General features: G+C 43.3%; 1 protein-coding gene across 1 annotated transcript in view; it reads left to right on the top strand.

Moving 5' to 3' along the window:
• CCT2 (chaperonin containing TCP1 subunit 2) overlaps positions 1-11723 on the top strand; it is a 34050-nt gene extending 22327 nt beyond the window's left edge. Inside the window, exons 10-16 of the mRNA XM_083182528.1 lie at positions 5237-5340; positions 6006-6125; positions 6917-7045; positions 7121-7224; positions 7354-7453; positions 9464-9605; positions 11051-11723. Of these exons, the coding sequence (XP_083038654.1) occupies positions 5237-5340; positions 6006-6125; positions 6917-7045; positions 7121-7224; positions 7354-7453; positions 9464-9605; positions 11051-11081 (730 nt within the window). The 3' untranslated portion in view covers positions 11082-11723. The remainder of the gene's footprint in view (positions 1-5236; positions 5341-6005; positions 6126-6916; positions 7046-7120; positions 7225-7353; positions 7454-9463; positions 9606-11050) is intronic.
• Positions 11724-19702: the final 7979 nt, after the last annotated feature.

Genomic DNA, 19702 nt, shown 5'->3' on the forward strand with positions numbered 1-19702 from the left:
AGTTTGTACCCCCCCCTACACTATACACGTGTTGAAACATTTCACTACCAGTAACACAAAAATAAAAATGGCATCCCAAATGTCATCCCAGTCATCCAGAAGAATGTATTCAGTGGAGGAGGCATATGCCATGCTTGCCTCTGACTCTGACACAGCCAGTGAGGCAAGCGGGGAATTTGAAGGATTCGTCTTAAGCTCCTCTTCCTCCTCTGGTGATGAGGGACCCCCTCAAAGACGCCCCCGTAGAGCAGCTGAGACCCCCCCCCCCCCAATAATTGATCTCGTATGGACCCCACCACCAGACAATTTTGAGCCCCAGGTTCCTGAGTTTTTGGCCATGCCAGGAATCCAATTTGATTCCACAGGTCTCAGAGAAATTGACTTTTTCAAATTATTTTTCTCTGATGATTTTATAAATTTAATGGTGGACCAAACTAATTTATATGCCCAGCAGTTTATTGCTCAAAACCCCACGTCATCATTTGCTAGGTGGACCCCTGTAGATGCAGTAGAGATGATGACGTTTTGGGGTCTGGTGTTTCATATGGGCATAGTAAAAAAGCCAGAAATTAGGCAATATTGGAGTACAGATGTTCTGTACAGCACCCCATTTTACCGTATGGCCATGCCCCGGGCTCGATTTGAGACGATCCTTAAATTTTTGCATTACAACGATAATGCACAGTGCCCACCCAGAGATGATCCCACCTTTGACCGGCTATTCAAAGTCAGGCCGGTCATTGATCATTTCAGTGCCAAATTTGAAGAGATGTACATCCCAGATAAATTCATTTGCATAGACGAGTCCCTTATACATTTTAAAGGAAGGGTTAAATTCCGCCAGTACCTTCCCAGTAAGAGGGCAAGGTATGGCATAAAAATGTATAAGCTGTGTGAAAGCACCTCAGGGTACACTCACAGGTTTAGGGTATATGAAGGGAAGGATTCAAGAATTGAACCGCCAGAATGCCCCCCCTCCCTCGTAGGTGTTGGTGGAAAAATTGTCTGGGATTTAGTGCACCCCTTCCTGGATAAAGGTTATCACCTCTATGTGGATAACATTTACACTAGCATCCCCCTGTTTAAGGCCCTTGGTTCAAGAGGTACAGCAGCTTGCGGTACTGTGCGCAAGAACCAAAGAGGCCTCCCAAAAACGCACATTGCCCAAGTAATGAGAAGGGGTGAAAGCAGGGGAATATGCACCGAAAATATGTTGTTGGTCAAATATAAGGACAAGAGGGATGTCCTTATACTGACAACAATTCACGGAGACAGTACCACCTCCGTCCCTGTACGAGGTACCAGTACCCACACCTCAAAACCTAATTGTATCCTGGATTACAATAGGTACATGGGCGGAGTGGATCTTTCAGATCAGGTACTGAAGCTGTACAGTGCCCTGCGGAAAACAAAAATCTGGTACAAGAAGCTGGCCGTGTATATCATCCAGATGGCACTGTATAACGCTTACGTGCTATTCCGTTCTACCGGCCAGAGGGGGACATTTATGCACTTTCAAGAGGAAGTCATAAAGGGCCTAGTATTTGGGAACCAGCAGGCAGAGGGCCCCAGTACTTCTAGTACTGGCCCCCGTATTGTACCAGGGCAGCATTTTCCGCACGAAATCCCCTCCACTGCAAGAAAGGGCAGGACACAAAAAAGGTGCAAAGTTTGCTATAAAAAGGGAATAAGAAAGGAAACTATTTTCCACTGTGAAACTTGCCCCGACAAACCCGGCCTATGTATAAAGGAGTGTTTTAAAATATACCACACATCTATGGATTATTAGGTTCATCATTTCACCGTGCTTCGGGGGTCTTGCTAATGCCACATAGCACCCACCAACATTCCACCAGAATCTGAGCTGCAAAATCCAAAAATCACTCCTTCCCTTCTGAGTCCTGCCATGCACCCAACTGGTATTTTTTGGTCACATATGAGGCATTGCCATACTCGGAAGAAATTGGGGCACAGATTTTGGGGTGCTTTTTCTCCTTCATACCTTATGAAAATGAAAAATTTTGAGCCAGAACTGCATTTTTGTGTAAAAAAATGTAATTTTTCATTTTCACTGCCCAGTTGTATCAAAATTGGTGAAACCCCTGGGGGTTTGAAATGTACACTATACCCCTAGATGAATTCCCTGAGGGGTGTAGTTTGCAAAATGGGGTCACTTGTGGGGGGGTTCCACTGTATTGGTGCTTTGGGGGTCTTGCTAATGCGACATAGCACCCACCAACATTCCACCACCAAAAATCACTCCTTCCCTTCTGAGTCCTGCCATGCACCCAACTGGTATTTTTTGGTCACATATGAGGCATTGCCATACTCGGGAGAAATTGGGGCACAGATTTTGGGGTGCTTTTTCTCCTTCATACCTTATGAAAATGAAAAATTTTGAGCCAGAACTGCATTTTTGTGTAAAAAAATGTAATTTTTCATTTTCACTGCCCAGTTGTATCAAAATTGGTGAAACCCCTGGGGGTTTGAAATGTACACTATACCCCTAGATGAATTCCCTGAGGGGTGTAGTTTGCAAAATGGGGTCACTTGTGGGGGGGTTCCACTGTATTGGTGCTTGGGGGGTCTTGCTAATGCAACATAGCACCCACCAACATTCCACCAGAATCTGAGCTGCAAAATCCAAAAATCACTCCTTCCTTTCTGAGTTCTGCCAATCTGCCATGCACCCAAATGGTATTTTTTGGTCAAATGTAAGGCATTGCCGTACTCGGGAGAAATTGGGGCACAGATTTTGGGGTGCTTTGTCTCCTTCATTCCTTGTGAAAATGAAAAATTTTGAGCCAGAACTGCATTTTTGTGTAAAAAAATGTAATTTTTCATTTTCACTGCCCAGTTGTATCAAAATTGGTGAAACCCCTGGGGGTTTGAAATGTACACTATACCCCTAGATGAATTCCCTGAGGGGTGTAGTTTGCAAAATGGGGTCACTTGTGGGGGGGTTCCACTGTATTGGTGCTTTGGGGGTCTTGCTAATGCGACATAGCACCCACCAACATTCCACCACCAAAAATCACTCCTTCCCTTCTGAGTCCTGCCATGCACCCAACTGGTATTTTTTGGTCACATATGAGGCATTGCCATACTCGGGAGAAATTGGGGCACAGATTTTGGGGTGCTTTTTCTCCTTCATACCTTATGAAAATGAAAAATTTTGAGCCAGAACTGCATTTTTGTGTAAAAAAATGTAATTTTTCATTTTCACTGCCCAGTTGTATCAAAATTGGTGAAACCCCTGGGGGTTTGAAATGTACACTATACCCCTAGATGAATTCCCTGAGGGGTGTAGTTTGCAAAATGGGGTCACTTGTGGGGGGGTTCCACTGTATTGGTGCTTGGGGGGTCTTGCTAATGCAACATAGCACCCACCAACATTCCACCAGAATCTGAGCTGCAAAATCCAAAAATCACTCCTTCCCTTCTGAGTCCTGCCATGCACCCAAATGGTATTTTTTGGTCACATGTGAGGCATTGCCGTACTCGGGAGAAATTGGGGCACAGATTTTGGGGTGCTTTTTCTCCTTCATTCCTTGTGAAAATGAAAGATTTGGAGCCAGAACTGCATTTTTGTGTAAAAAAATTAATTTTTCATTTTCACTGCCCAGTTGTACCACAATTGGTGAAACCCCTGGGGGTTTGAAATGTACACTATACCCCTAGATGAATTCCCTGAGGGGTGTAGTTTGCAAAATGGGGTCACTTGTGGGGGGGGTTCCTAAATTTTAGCATCTTATGGTGCCTAGAAACCTACATGGTTCCTAAAAAATAATCTCATAAAAAGGAGGCTCCAAAATCAAGTAGGTGCTCCTTCTATTATGAAGCCTGTGGTTAGGTCAACGTGCACACTAGGGCCACATATAGGATATTTATGAAAACAAAAGAATTGGGGGAATCAATTTTTAGTCACATTTCTCTAGTAAAATGTACTGTGTTCCTTAGAAAAATTTATTAAAATTGCAAATCTGCAAAAAAAATGAAATTTTGAAATTTCACCTACACTTTGTTTTAATTCCTGTGAAACACCTAAAGGGTTAACAAACTTCCAAAATGCTGTTTTGAATACTGTGAGGGGTGCAGTTTTTGAAATGGTATCATTTATGGGGGTGTCTCACATACAAGTCCCTCAAAGTCACATCAGAACTGAACTGGTCCCTAAAAAAATCAGTGTTTGAAATTTTCTTGAAAATTTGAGAATTTGCTATTCATATTGTAAGCCTCCTAGTGTCCAAAAAAATTAAAAGGAAGTTGAAATAATGATGGAAACATAAAGTAGACATATGGTCTATGTTAGTTATTAACTATTTTGAGTGGTATGATTATTTGTCTCACAAGCAGAAAATTTAACATTTTGCAAATTGCTAAATTTTCCATTTTTCTACGACATTTTGGTATTTTTCACAAAAAAACACAGACTGTATCGACCCAAATTTACCACTAATTTGAAGTACAATGTGTCACGAGAAAACAATCTCAAAATCACTGGGATAAGTAAAAGCAAAAAAAAGTTATCCCCACTTAAGTGATACATGTCAGATTTGAAAAAAAGGGCTCTGTCAGGAACGCAAAAACTGGCTCTGTCAGGAAGGGGTTAAATTCAATTTATTTGCCTTTCTTCTCTATCTTGTTGTGCTGGGTCCCAAGGAATGCACAGATTGTCAAAATTCAAACGCCATAACCTTAATTATTTATTACCAGTTCATTATATATCACACATATGTTCCACAGCGCTTTACAGGGAATATTTGAACATTCTCATCAGTCCCTGCCCCAGTGGAGCTTACAATCTATAATCCCTACCACATTTACATGCACGCACAGACATTGTAGGGTTAATTTTTGGGGGGAGGACAATTCATTTACCAGTATTTTTGGATTGTGGGAGGAAACTGCAGTACCCAGAGGAAACCCATGCAAGTACATGGAGAATATACAAACTCTTCAGTTAGGGCAATGGTGGGATTCAAAACCATGACCTCAGTACTGTGAGGCAGTAATGCTAACCATTACACCATCCCTGCTTTATCTGCTGGAAAGAGATTTCTATGACTATTGTGGCTGCAGGAAGTCAGGGCCGCAGTCTGAATGCTATCAACTTACAAGCATTGCCCCCTAAACGAACTGGCTTCAATGTCACCCAGTGGGTTCAGAGAACTGTTAAAATAGAAGAACAAGAATCCTGCTTTCGCAAAAATGTATATATGTTTTTGTTTTGTAGGCAACTGATTTATAACTACCCAGAGCAGCTGTTTGGCACTGCTGGAGTTATGGCGATAGAGCACGCAGATTTTGCTGGTGTTGAGCGTTTAGCCCTGGTTACAGGTATTTTGACTTTAATTATATTTAACTGATTAAGGACAAAAGGATGGGATGTCTTTTCTTAAATTGCATTTGTTAGTCTTTCACATATATCATATATATATTTTTTATATAAAAATGTTTTTGCATGTTATAACTATGCTGCAGTGAAAAGTACTTTGTTTTTCCTGAGCTTGAGCAATATGGACCACTTGTATTTCCCTGTACTTGCATGATTAGCCTGTCAAGAAGGAAGTCCTGAGGTCACTTGTGAGGTCGACAATCTTTTACACCAAACTTAAGGTGCCCATATACTGAGCCGATTGCAACAAACCAGGCCATGAAATCGCCCAAATTGGCTGCTTGATGTCCCCTCATGTCCATTGCGCTGGCTTGGCTCCCCACCACGACCAGCTGGCCCGACCCTGCTGCAGCTCCCCGGGAAAATTACATGTGAGCCTGCCAGGGGGCTCTGGTTAAACTGGTCTGACTTGACCTTAGGACAAATTGGGCCAGTGTATGGGGGCCTTCAGTTCTGATACACTGTATATATTGTCAAGCTATGATGCAGCTGTGGTTGTGAGGATTTATTTTTAACTTTTTTGTCTTAAGTCTTTGCTTCAAATTATTATTATTTTTTTCCATGAACAATCTTCTTTTCTTTTTGTCTTGAAATGTTTGCATTCCAGGTGGAGAGATTGCTTCAACCTTTGATCATCCAGAGCTGGTAAAGCTTGGAACATGTAAACTTATTGAAGAAGTAATGATTGGAGAAGATAAGCTGATCCATTTTTCAGGGGTTGCCATGGGTAAGGGTTTGTGCAAATCTCTAATTTTTCTACAAAGTTCTCAGATTTAGCACAGACAATCACAACGATCTAAATATCCATTTTGTGCATACAAAGTATATTGCAGATGCCTCACAAGAGTTGGGTTTATTGAAATAATTGGAGGTACACACAGCTACCTTATGACGGTAGTGGGGCTTTGTCTGTTCAGAACTGTTGTACTGTAGTATCCTTTTTTTGTGTTTTTTTCCCATTTAATGTCTCATACGCACAAGTTCTTTGGAACAACCTTTTTGTTCTTTCATTGCAAACATCCCCTTATAGCTTACTTGAGTAAGCTGATCTTTCCATCTGTAAATCCTCCACCAACTTCTCTTCTGTTGTAGTTAAAAACCTCAGAATTCTACTGCAAAGTCTAGTATAATGATGTGGATAACCCATGGTGCTTGTAATATCACTGTGTATATTTGTGCACCTTTTGGTTGATCTAGCTGACTTAATGTGTGGTGGTCTCAGTATCGGAGTTCGGTCCAGCTGGAGTGACCACTAAACTTTTTTTAAACAGGACATTAGATTTGGGTTTTCCTGAAGGGGCCACTAGTGAAGGAAGGACAGAACACTCCATTATATTATCCTCTAATTTAATTTAACCTAAAAAGGGAAAACCCTTTCAGGAAGACTGTATTTAGAGTTTTTATTTGAGTGTTCGAACAATTCATCACCGGTGTGGTGCGGGTTATTTCTGTTCCACTATGCATAGAATACAGATTAAGTGTACATGACATCAGTGCATATTCTTTTTGACTTTCCAGGTGAAGCTTGCACCATTGTTCTTCGTGGGGCAACACAGCAGATTCTGGATGAGGCGGAGCGATCCCTTCACGATGCCCTGTGTGTACTGTCTCAGACTGTGAAAGATACCAGAACAGTTTATGGAGGAGGTATGTAAAGTCGCTCCTTACAGTGTTCTTCCAGGTTTCCAAAGTTGATGCTAACAATAATCCTGTGAACATTAGGATGCTCTGAGATGCTGATGGCTCATGCTGTGACAGAGCTAGCCAACAGAACACCTGGAAAGGAGGCTGTGGCCATGGAGTCTTTTGCCCGGGCACTCCGAATGGTAAGTGAGACGGAACCTATATAGAATTATGTCTTTACTTGTTTAAACTCTAACTGTGTATTTGTCATTCCTTGACTTAAAATCTAGCACAATATAATTGTTCGTTTTTTTTTGTATTTTTTTTTTAAGCTTCCAACTATTATAGCAGACAATGCTGGCTATGATAGTGCTGACCTGGTATCCCAGCTTAGAGCTGCTCACAGTGAAGGAAAGTCAACATACGGGCTTGGTACGTAACTGGTTTTCATTTCCTATCAACTGAGGATATTGAGGCTACACACACTAGAACAATTTTTTGTCCGATTTCCGACTGACCGTCCGATATATTGGGCGATTTTTGTTGTTGTCGATGATCGATAATAAAATTGTCCGATATATATCGGTCGGAAATAGGAAAAAAATCGTTCTAGTGCCTCGGGGGCCTTAAGGAATTACATTTGTGATAAGCCTTAATGACTGACCATTGTGGTGGATGAGTACACATTGCAGGGAATTCAGTTAGCTGTGGGGCCACACTTGCAAGGTCCCTCCATTAGATGAGCTCACCAATTCGCATGGAGCCCAGCAAATCTCTCGCACATCACATGATGTGCAGACAGGCCATGTTTTAGGTCACAGCAGCAGCGTTGGATGTCAGGCTGCGCACTGCATCATGTGCATGTACGTTTTTCTGCATTCTTTCTTTGTGACTCTAAATAGTAATATATGTCTAGTGTCTCCAAAACACTGCCATCTGTTGTGAGTGAGTGAAACTAGATCTTCCCCTCACAAATGCACAGAGGCAATCACAAGGTAGTAGACTAGCTTTCGAAGCATTTGCTTCAAGCGGGCTTCCTAGTTATACTGTATGCATATATTTGTGTATGTCCTTACATATAGTCTGAATGGGGGCACTCAGAGGGAAAGAAATAATTGATATAACTCCATTATAGTTATCAACGTTTCAATGCGAAGTGCATATATTCAATTTTTTTAAATTTGTATTCATATAATAATTGTCCCTGGGAGGGTGAGTAGCTGTATAGGCCCCCATACATTAGGCCGACTTGTCCTTAGGACAAGTCGGACCCAATACTCCTGTGAGCCGCCCGGCAGCTCCCCGGGAGGCTCAAATACAATTTGGCACTTGATGAGCCAAATTTTACATGTGATAAATCGCTTGCGATTTATCACATGTACGGGGAGCTGCAGCGGGCGGTGAGGGGCATGGGGGCCGGTGGTGATCAGGGGCAGCAGTGGGGCGGGCAGCGGGGGTACTGAGTGCTGACCTGGGGGCGGTGTGGTCAGCAGCAGGGCTCATCAGGGGGACGCCGGAGCGGGGAGCGTGTCCTGACGCTGTAACTAGCCGGCAGCGCCTGTGTGTGATGATCTGGCCGGGCGGCGGGCGCTGTGATCATTCACATATATCATTCATTCAGCAGCGCTGCGGGACGGACGGGGCCGGGCAGTGGCGGGTATTATATTTTTAAAACTCCTGTCAAATGACTAGCCGTTCTCTGATTGGCTGAGAGCTCTCAGCCAATGACTGACCGTTGGCTGAGAGCTCTCAGCCAATCAGAGAACGGCTAGTCATTTGACAGGTGTTTTAAAAATATAATACCCGCCACTGCCCGGCCCCGTCCGTCCCGCAGCGCTGCTGAATGAATGATATATGTGAATGATCACAGCGCCCGGCCAGATCATCACACACAGGCGCTGCCGGCTAGTTACAGCGTCAGGACACGCTCCCCGCTCCGGCGTCCCCCTGATGAGCCCTGCTGCTGACCACACCGCCCCCAGGTCAGCACTCACCGCCAGCTAAAGGTCCCAAGTCGGGTGGTCGGACGTGCAGCAGGTCCGACCACCCGACGCAGATCCGATGCGCACGGGACCGCGCATCGGATCTGAGGGGACATCAAAAGTAGCCGATTTTGGTCCGATTTCGCCCAGATCCGACTGATCTGGCCTAAATCGGACCAAAATCGGCTAGTGTATGGGGGCCTTAAGACAAATTGATGCATTTTATTATGTTAAGTATTTTTTTTAGCTTATTTTTTTTTTTTTTTTAAGTTTCCATAATAATATAGCCGATTTCAGTTAATCGGCTATTGTCCTGTACCATTGTTGTATGGTTTTGTCCCAGAGCTGTGAATGTGTATTTATAACTAATAGTTTAAAAAACAAAAACACATTGCCGTGAATTGTTCCCAAAATGGAGGTGCTCAACAGTTGTAGTCTGACCATTTTATATTTCTTTCAGACATGAAAAATGGCATTATAGGAGATATGGGAGAGTTGGGAATAACGGAAAGTTTCCAGGTGAAGAGACAAGTTTTGTTGAGTGCTGCTGAAGCTGCAGAGGTGATCCTGCGTGTAGACAACATTATCAAAGCTGCCCCAAGGTAACTCCCTTAAATGAAACCTTAGTTATGCTAATTATATTGCTTGAAAAAAATAACTTTCTCCCAAGAACACCGTTTTATGGCGAGTACACACGATGAGATTCCTTTGCTATTCGACTGCTATACAATCTTTGCTAACTCTGTACTATTTACATACAATTCATGCTATGTGCATTAGATTTGCTCTATATAGTCATTGCTGCCCTGTCTACCTGGGTTTTGATTTGTCCTGTCACGGGAGCGCAAGGTAAAAAACCTGTGCGATTTGCATGCGATTTTGACTATATAGTCAAAATCTAATGTCAAATCTCACCGTGTATACACAGCATAAGTGAAACCGTTGTGTTTCCAGCCACTGCAGCAGGCTGCTTTCAGGGATTTTGCTTTAGATAACGGAGGCATGTGAAACAAAATTCCTGATCAGCTATGGCATGCATCTGCTAATCAGGGAAAATTGGATACCCCTGGGCGCGGCAATTACCTGCTCATGAAGAAATAATCCTTGACAAAATAAAGAAGACTATAGTACTGTATGTTTAAGCAATCATTAACTATGGTTTATCAGGATCTGTCCTAGGAAACTAGAGACAATTGTCATCTTACCTAAATATATTGAATATTATACCTCCTAGTCAATTAAAGTGGTGGTTTTTCAACTACTTTGTTTATTTATTAACAGTTTCTTATATAGCGCACACAGATTCCGCAGCACTTTACAGAGAGAATATTTGAACATTCACATCCGTCCCTGCCCCAGTGGAGCTTACAATCTATATTCCCTTCCACATATAGACGCACACACATTCTAAGGTTCATTTTGTAGGAAGCCAATTGACCTACCAGTATATTTTTGGATTGTGGGAGGTACCCGGAGTAAACCCACGCAAACACAGGGAGAATATACAAACTCCACACAATTAGGGTCATGGTAGGAATTGAAGCCATGACCCAAGTGCTGTGAGGCAGTAATGCTAACCATTACACCATCCTTGATGCCCATGTTTAAAAACATAGTGAATTATTCGCTGATCCAGTGTTCGATGAAATTGCAGACTTTTTTGACTGTTAAGGCATGTTTCGCCAATGCTGTTTTGACTGTAATAAAAATTCATGATAAACTGCATCAGCAAAACATGACTAGAAAACATCCTCAATTGAATAGTAAAGGGAATTAATTGAATACCCCTATGAAATTTTATGTGCAGTGTTCCGTGAACTGGTATTTCTACATGTAAGCATCCTATTAAAAAAAACTATTTCCTTGATTCAGTCTAACTGAAAAGGATTAATATAGCAAAATTGTGGAATGTGGTGCCTTTTTTCCTAATTTCATTTTCATTTTGTATGATGCAGTACGTTTTTCTTGTTTCATCAATTAATTTTGTATTGACACAAACATGTAACAAATGAGTTAAATATTTTTTTTATTTTAATTTTTCTTATAGAAAACGTGTTCCTGATCACCACCCTTGTTAACAATTTAACAGAAAGTGCAGACGGATCCACAGTCTCCAATGACGTGCCTAATAATGAGCAGGGCAGTGTCCCAGTAAAGGCTGTGGAATTATCATCATGGCACTTGAGGATTTCACCCACAACTGTGGTTTATTTATTGTTACAAGAAATGTTTTTGTTTTTGTCTCCATTTTGATAATGCCTTTGTCCTCCATCAGTACAGAGGGGCAGATGTATTAAGGCTGGTGAAGTGAGAAAGCATCTGGTGTGTTATCACAGGCCGCTATCACTTCACCAGGCTTGATAAATCTGTTCTAAGTGCTTAATGTTCATGGGAAATGTATTTTGCTTATTGAGCAAAGCTGTAAGTGTAGTGTCCACATTTTAATTGGGATATCTTAATCTTGCAGATTTGTCTTAAGCAATTATTTTCCATTCCGTCTGAGATGGTAAATTGTACTTACCTTTTTGGTTTATGAGCAGCAGTTGGTGACTCACGCGAGGTACTGAATGTTTGACAATACAAATGATTTCAGAATTCTTATAACAAGAGAAGGCAGTCCAGCAGATAAATAGAAAAAGAATAGTACAATGGACTTAATTCCACATAAAGCCCTTTGGTAGAAGGTTTACGCACCTAATAAAATTTCTAAATTACAGTTATTTGAGTTGCCTTGTTCTTGACTCATGGAAACTGGATTCTCTTCTATTTTCTATTTGTGTATTTTGTGGATATCTTGCTGCACTACACTGTTTACACTACATTGTGTTAACACATAGATGCCATTAGAAGTATGTGGATATGTAGGTACAGATGTGTCCTCCATCCTTGCTGCAGTCACATTAAACAGCCCTTCAAGTTGCAAGTGTTTCTAGTAAAGCAGTGTGTATTTTTGCATTCTTATTCGCATCACTATGCACGTGCAGACCACTGATTAAAATTCTAATATTCTTTGCTTCACAATGATGCTGATAATTCTTTCTTCAACAATTTAAATCGATGGTACATAAAAGATATGAATGGGAAATATCATCGCATAAATTGTATTTAATCCAAATTAAACATACTAGACACAAAAACAATTCTAAAACCTCTTTCCAAATATTGTAAACAAGCACACAATAAAGTGACAATGTGCATAGGTACAAGGAAGGGTGATTACCATATGGTAATGAACTGTCAGAATGTGAAACAGTTCAAAACAGGCATGAAGTATAGCACATATGGGTCCCGGGTCACATACAGCATACAGCTCTGCAGGTAAAAAACAGTATTTCCTGGGCCGTCTGCACTCCGTCCTCACCGACGCATTTCAGATCCTTACTGGGTCCTTTTTCAAGGTGTATCTTCAGGGAAAAGTAAAAGGGAAATTATTTCCTCTTTGTTTATGAGCGCTGGTTGAAGGATTAATTCACTTTCTTGTATCATTGTTCATTATTTGGGGTATAGAAGAAAAACCCCTAGAATAAGTCCTACCTAGCAGCTTATATTGCGCACTGTGGTGAATACTATATTACATATATCTAATTTTCTGTGCGACTATCTGCATACATAATTCTACATTGCATTGTTTTCCTGGTCTTTTTGGCAAAAAAGACATCCGACTTTAACAGAGCTGCATGGGAACTGCTGGCTCGCTCACGCTAGGCATCTTGCAGTGCACTGTGTTTTTGAGGCGAAAATGTTTGACACATTTGGTAAATGCTCAATCACCAACAGACAGATGTATATCATCAGAGACCGTTATACAATTGATATGTGCTTTGTGCTTCGTGGTAATCGCAAATAGTTCTATGAACCTCTAAATTGGAAGACTAAGTGTGGTGTATTCGCATCCTACAGTATTTCCATATCAAAACTTCTATCAATCTTCACATCTCAAACTTTTCAGAAGTGGAACCTGGAATGTTGGAGTTGAGCTCTATCAAACTTTGTGGCTGTCACATACAGTGCCATTAGGAAATTATTATACCTTGCAAAATTCTTACTTTTTTTTTTTTAACATTACGCCCCGCCTTCACACACAGGATGCTTTGTGCTGCTGAAAGATGTAGTTCTCACATCGCTCAGTCTGTCTTGCCTGAACAGATTACTTTTATTTTTTTAAACTCAATCATTTTTATTTTGTTTGTTCTCAAAATAAAACGACAAACACATACAGAGCAAAGGCAGCTAAAGTATGAAGTTAAAACTGCAAATAGAATCGAGTAGTAATGAAACATATGTTGAATATAATCTATATAGATAGATTACAGTGTTCTTGTGACCTGGCATTCTCCCTGCTGGCTCACACTATCCCAGTGTCCATCCAGTAGAAATTAAATTTGTAGCAAGAAGGAGGCACTGAGAGGATTTTCAAAAAAGTGAAGCAATAGACCAACGTCTCGGGGCTTAATACACACTTTTTTCAAGGTCAACAAGTGAAGCAAGTGACAATGTAACAGAATTTACCTTCAATACCTGTGACCGGTGTCCCCCAGCTTGCCTTTACTCACGCCAGCACGGGTATCCGGAACCGGCGGTGGCGTCATTGCCGGAAGTCACTCCCCGGGTGCAGCGTCTCTGTGAACTTCAAGCAAGTGGTTGTCAAGGAAACAGACAACGCGTCCCCATAGTAACCACAGTGCCCAGTAAGGCGCGCTGGATGAGACAGTCAGTCTCCACTCAACAGCTGCATCACGTGATCTATGGTAACTTGACAACCAGAGACGCTGCACCTGGGGAGTGACTTCTGGTAATGACGTCACCTCCGGCTCCAGATACCCGCGCTGGCGTGAGTAGCGGCAGGCTGGGGGACACTTGTCACTGGTATTGAAGGTAAATTCTGTTACATTGTCACTTGTTGACTTTGACAAAGGGGTGTATTCAGCCCCGAAACGTTGGTTTATTGCTTCACTTCAATACACGTTGTTGAAAATCCTCGGAGTGCCGCCTCCTTGCTACAAATTATAGATAGGTAGATGTGCAAGGGGTATATACACCATAATGAGTGACACATAGCATCTCTATAATACAGTTGTAAGTACACTGCTCAAAAAAAATAAACAACACACTGTAACTCCAAGTCAGTCATACTTCTGTGAAATCAAACTGTCCACTTAGGAACCACACTGATTGACAATCAATTTTGCATGCTTTTGTGCAAATGAAATAGACAACAGGTGGAAATTATAGACACTCCCTATAAAGGAGTTGTTCTGTAGGTGGTGACCACAGACCACTTCTCAGCTCCTATGCTTTCTGGCTGATGTTTTGGTCACTTTTGAAAGCTGGTGGTGCTTTCACTCTAGTGGTAGCATGAGACGGAGTCTACAAACCATACAAGTGGCTCAGATAGTGCAGCTCATCCAGGATGCCACATCAATGCAAGCTGTGGTAAGAAGGTTTGCTGTGTCTGTCAGCATAGTGTCCAGAGCATGGAGGCACTACCAGGAGCCAGGCCAGTACAGCAGGAGACGTGTAGGAGGGCAACAACCCAGCAGCAGGACCACATTTGTGCAAGGAGGAACATGGGGAGCACTGCCAGAGCCCTGCAAAATGACCTCCAGCAGGCCACCAATGTGCATGCGTCTACTCAAATGGTCAAACAGACTCGATGAGGGCCCGACGTCGCTTCCAGCCCAACACCGTGCAGGACGTTTGGCATTTCCCAGAGAACACCAAGATTGGCAAATTTGCCACTGGTGCCCTGTGCTCTTCACAAATAAAAGCAGGTTCAACTGAGCACATGTTACAGAGTCTGGAGACACCAAGGAGAACGTTCTGCTGTCTGCAACATCCTCCAGCATGACCGATTTGGCAGTGTGTCAGTAATGGTGTGGGGTGGCATTTCTTTGGGGGGCCGCACAGCCCTCCATGTGCTTGCCAGAGATAGCCTGACTGCCATTAGGTACCGAGATTCTCAGACCCCTTTTGAGACCATATGCTGATGCGGTTGGCCCTGGATTCCTCCTAATGCAAGACAATGCTAGACCTCATGTGGCTGGAGTGTGTCTGCAGTTGCTGAAAGATAAAGGCATTGATGTTATGGACTGGCCCACCCGTTAACAAGACCTGAATCCAATTGAGCACATCTGGGACATCATGTCTCACTCTATCCACCAACAGACTGCACCAGACAGTCTGTTGCACCACAGACTGTCCAGGAGTTGGAAGATGCTTTAGTCCAGGTCTGGGAGGAGATCCCTCAGGAGACCATCCGCTACCTCAGGAGCATGCCCAGGCATTGTAGGGAGGTCATACAGGACACAGCTCAACCATTGGATGTAGGAGGGTCAGCAGAAGCAAGGCACCTATGCTGACTTCTTTGAGAGGCAGGCTCCTCCCTCTGCATCCCAGAATTCCCTTAGTTCATTTAGGTGCCCACAGGAGTGGGTGCTGTGCTGACTGGCTTCGTGCTGCAGCCGTTTTTTGTAGAGTAGCTAGGTGTTTGTTATTTTATTAATATTTACTAGTTCGTGCACGTTTCCAGTGTGCGACTTCCACTGGTAAGTTATTTGCACTGAGCACAGCAGAGGCTGACAGAAGCGCGTCCTGTTGGCTCTCTGTGTGCAGAGGGACGCTGTCTGCCCCCTCTGCACAGTGCTTTAACCTCCAGGAAAGGAGATTTCCTGGGCCCCTGGGTGAGTCCTGAACTGGCTCACTGCTTAAGGGGGGATCTTGGGGGATGGACCCTCCGATATGGCGGCGCCATTTTCCTGGCTTATAGGCAGAATTCCACAAACGGAGTTGATGCCGATTACAGGAGTCCAGGGCAGCTGGACGCTTCCAAGTGGTCCCGGTCTGAGGGGAGACACTGGAGGTGAGGAGAAGCACTTGGTAGGAGCGGCTGAAGGGGGAAAAGGTGCCAAAAGGCTTCCTTCCCCACTGAAGCAGAGACTTGGTCTCTTCCTCTGTTCTGGTGCCTTTTCTCTCCACACTGTGGAGCTGAAGGAGGATTTAATACGCAGATCAGAGTGAAAGTTTCTCCTGGGCGTGAGGTTCCTCGATAGTTGATCATTTTGTGATACGGATCAACGGTGCCGTCTGATTTGGTGTGCCATGTGTTTATGCAAATGTGCCCCCCTTTACCTCTCCGTTCCCGGAAACCTGGATGGCGTCTCCAGGTACTTGATTTAAAGTGACTCTATATCTTGTGGGGAAGGTACTCATTTTGTGTATAGATCACATACGTTCTGTGCGTGAATACATATAGATACCTTTATATATTCTTGTGTCTTATGTGCGTTGTTACATACCTCCTGCATGCACCTATTGATCTTTCTGATACACTGTTGCCTGTAATGCAAATCTTTCTTTTTTTGTATTGTTTTGTTTTGCAAAATCAATAAAAAATTACTCAATTAAAAAAAGATAGTTTCTCCTGGTGATCGCTGAGGATCCATTGCAGCAGCGCAGACAGATAAGTACACTAAATTATTCGCCTGACATTATGCACTGTCTGTAATTATGACAGAAAGGTGTAGTGCTGCTGCTCTTGGAGAGGGAGCGCCTGCAATGTTAATTAACTGCAGATTTTGTGGTGTTAAATTAACCATTGAACAGATGGATCAGGGGGATTTGTGCCCCTCATGTGAGTCTGTCTCGAGTGGGGCTCAAGCCCTGAGATCTGAGCAGTCTGAACCTGCATGGGCAGCTGCTTTGGGGAGGTTTATGAATGCTTTGGTAAAGGCTTTAATTAGGCATAAAGATGACCTTGTGAAATCTCCTGGCCCCCTTTCCCCCTCTCAGCCTTCTGTGGGCTCTATTACCCCACTTTAGGGGGACCCAGCTTTACTGCAGGTCATGCGGGACACTGCGCAGAGTGTTCATAAAATGAATGCATTTATAGAACACCTTGCAGAGACCCCAGAGGTCACTTCACCCAGACACCCACTATCTACACCTTCCCTATTGAATTTAGATTCTGATGAGGAGGGTGTGTGCACTGAGGATGTTTTTGGGGACCAGAGTGAAGAAGTGGAATCTTCTGTCGCTGGTATTGATGATTTGATCCTTGCAGTTAAGCAGACTTTAAATCTTGCAGAGGAGGATAAAGTGCCTGCTCATTGTGTATTCAAGAAGATACGCAGGGATTCTGTGACTTTTCCCTCATATGAGGGTCTGATAGCTTTACTGGGAGAAGCATGGAAAACTGATAAGAGGCTTCTCATGTCTAAAAGATTTGCTAACATGTATCCAATGCCGGAGGAGCATGTAAAACTATGGGAAAAGACCAACACACAAAAAAAGGAATATGACTTAGCCGGCGCTTGGAAGTTTTCAAATGGTCACAGGATCCCTCCCATGCAACAGGTTACATATGAGGATAGAGAATAATGTAAAATGGTGAAGTACGCTTAAAACTTCATTTAATTCACATAAAACATCATTCATGAACAACACATGTACACAATAAAATCGATATAAGCACTATATGGAAAGTGCATGAATAGTATAAAAACAAATCAATCCTTGAAAAAATGGAGGATGGTAATTACCAGATCCTATGGGAACTTGCAGTCAAGCAGTTCCACAAAAGCATGTGAAAGTCAGACCCCAAAGCGAACAGCTGCTGGGCACTTCACCGTGGATTTCCTCCGATTCCTCCTTGCTGATCAAGTGGCTCCTGTGCAGATCACCAACGCGTTTCTTCTTCCAACGAGGACTATTCCAAAAAACTCCTTGTTGGAGGAAGAAACGCATTGGTGATCTGCACAGGAGCCACTTGATCAGCAAGAAGGAACCGGAGGAAATCCACGGTGGAACCGGAGGAAATCCACGGTGAAGTGCCCAGCAGCTGTTCGCTTTGGGGTCTGACTTTCACATGCTTTTGTGGAACTGCTTGACTGCAGGTTCCCATAGGATCCGGTAATTACCATCCTCCATTTGTTCAAGGATTGATTTGTTTTTATACTATTCATGCACTTTCCATATAGTGCTTATATCGATTTTATTGTGTACATGTGTTGTTCATGAATGATGTTTTATGTGAATTAAATAAAGTTTTAAGCGTACTTCACCATTTTACATTATTCTCTATCCTCATATGTAACCTGTTGCATGGGAGGGATCCTGTGACTATTTGAAAACTTTGGTACTTATGTAGTATCTGGGCTGCCGATTTCTAAATCGGGTACATCGCATCGCATCGCATGCGACCATCGGATGCGATGCGATGACCCGATTTTTCCATAGGAATCAATGTTAAAATGGACTGAGTCCATTTTAACATGGAATTCAATGGGAAAAAGGGGTCCTTTTCATACCCCTACTATCCAAGTGGGCATGGAGTTGGATATAAACCTGTGGCGAGCGTAGCGAGCCACCGAGCCCGAAGCGTGGCGAGCGTAGCGAGCCCCGCGAGGGGACACAGTATACCGTCCCCTCGCGGGGCTCGCTTCGCTCGCCACGCTTCGGGCTCGGTGGCTCGCTGCGCTCGCCACAGGTTTATATCCAACTCCATGCCCACTTGGATAGTAAGGGTATGAAAAGGACCCCTTTTTCCCATTGAATTCCATGTTAAAATGGACTCAGTCCATTTTAACATTGATTCCTATGGAAAAATCGGGTCATCGCATCCGATGGTCGCATGCGATGCGATGCGATGCGATATCGCATCGCATCGCATCTGATTGTATGCCTTAACTTAAGGCATACAATCAAAAAATCGGCAGCCCAGATACTACATAAGTACCAAAACTTCCAAGCGCCGGCTAAGTCATATTCCTTTTTTTGTGTGTTGGTGTATGGTGAAGGTTAGAGGAACCTGTCAGAATATTTGGCCATCTGGCTGCTGGATGCGCAAATTATTAGTTCACTTGTCCTTTTTGTGTATCTAGTATGGGAAAAGACCCCTTTAGTCCACGGCTTTACCTGTTCAAGAGGGTGCTGCATTTAAAGACCCTGTAGACAAGAAAATTGAGGGATGCCTTAAGGCAGTGCTTGTGGGCTTTACCTTACACCCTATTATTGCCTTTGCGTGGGTATCCAAGGCTATGATTAAATGGGCTGAAGCCTTAGGTAATCAACTCCAGCCTGACTCTGAGGCTTTTGCATTGGCTGAAAAGCTTAGGTGTGCTGCAGAGTATGTGTGTGAGGCTGGTGAAGAAGGCTCCAAGATGGCATCAAAAGTGTCGGTGACAGAGAGAAGAGCTCTCTGGCTTAAAGCTTAGGAAGCTGACAGCAAATTTAAAAAGTCTCTTGAGGCCTTGGCTTTTAAAGGAGAACTTCTTTTTGGGACAGAACTTGAGTCTATTATAAAGCAAGCCACAGGAGGATACGTCCAAACATTCAGTGTCCTATTTTGGAGCTTTTAAGCCGTCCTTTCGTTCCTCCTTTCCAGGGGGCGTCTAACAGAGGACAGGCAGGAAGAGGAAAGTTTCCAGCCAGTAAGGGGAGGGCACCCAGATCCTGTTTCAGGGCCTTTGCTACACCCATCCAAGAGCGAGGATAAGTCCTCAGAATGACGGGTCGGAGACTACCCGTTCTGGGTTCAGAGTGAGGGGTCGCCTCCTGCAGATTTGGGCCAGGTGGAACATCTCCAACATGGACCCTTGGGTTCTCTCCTTCATTTCTCAGGGTTACAGAATAAATCTCAGGGGCCTTCCCCAAAGAGATTTCACCAACACCTCTACCGCGGAAAGCTCGTCTGCGGACAGCT

Source organism: Crinia signifera, chromosome 4, assembly GCF_055691185.1.
Source record: "Crinia signifera chromosome 4, ASM5569118v1, whole genome shotgun sequence".
Taxonomy (NCBI): Eukaryota; Metazoa; Chordata; class Amphibia; order Anura; family Myobatrachidae; genus Crinia; species Crinia signifera.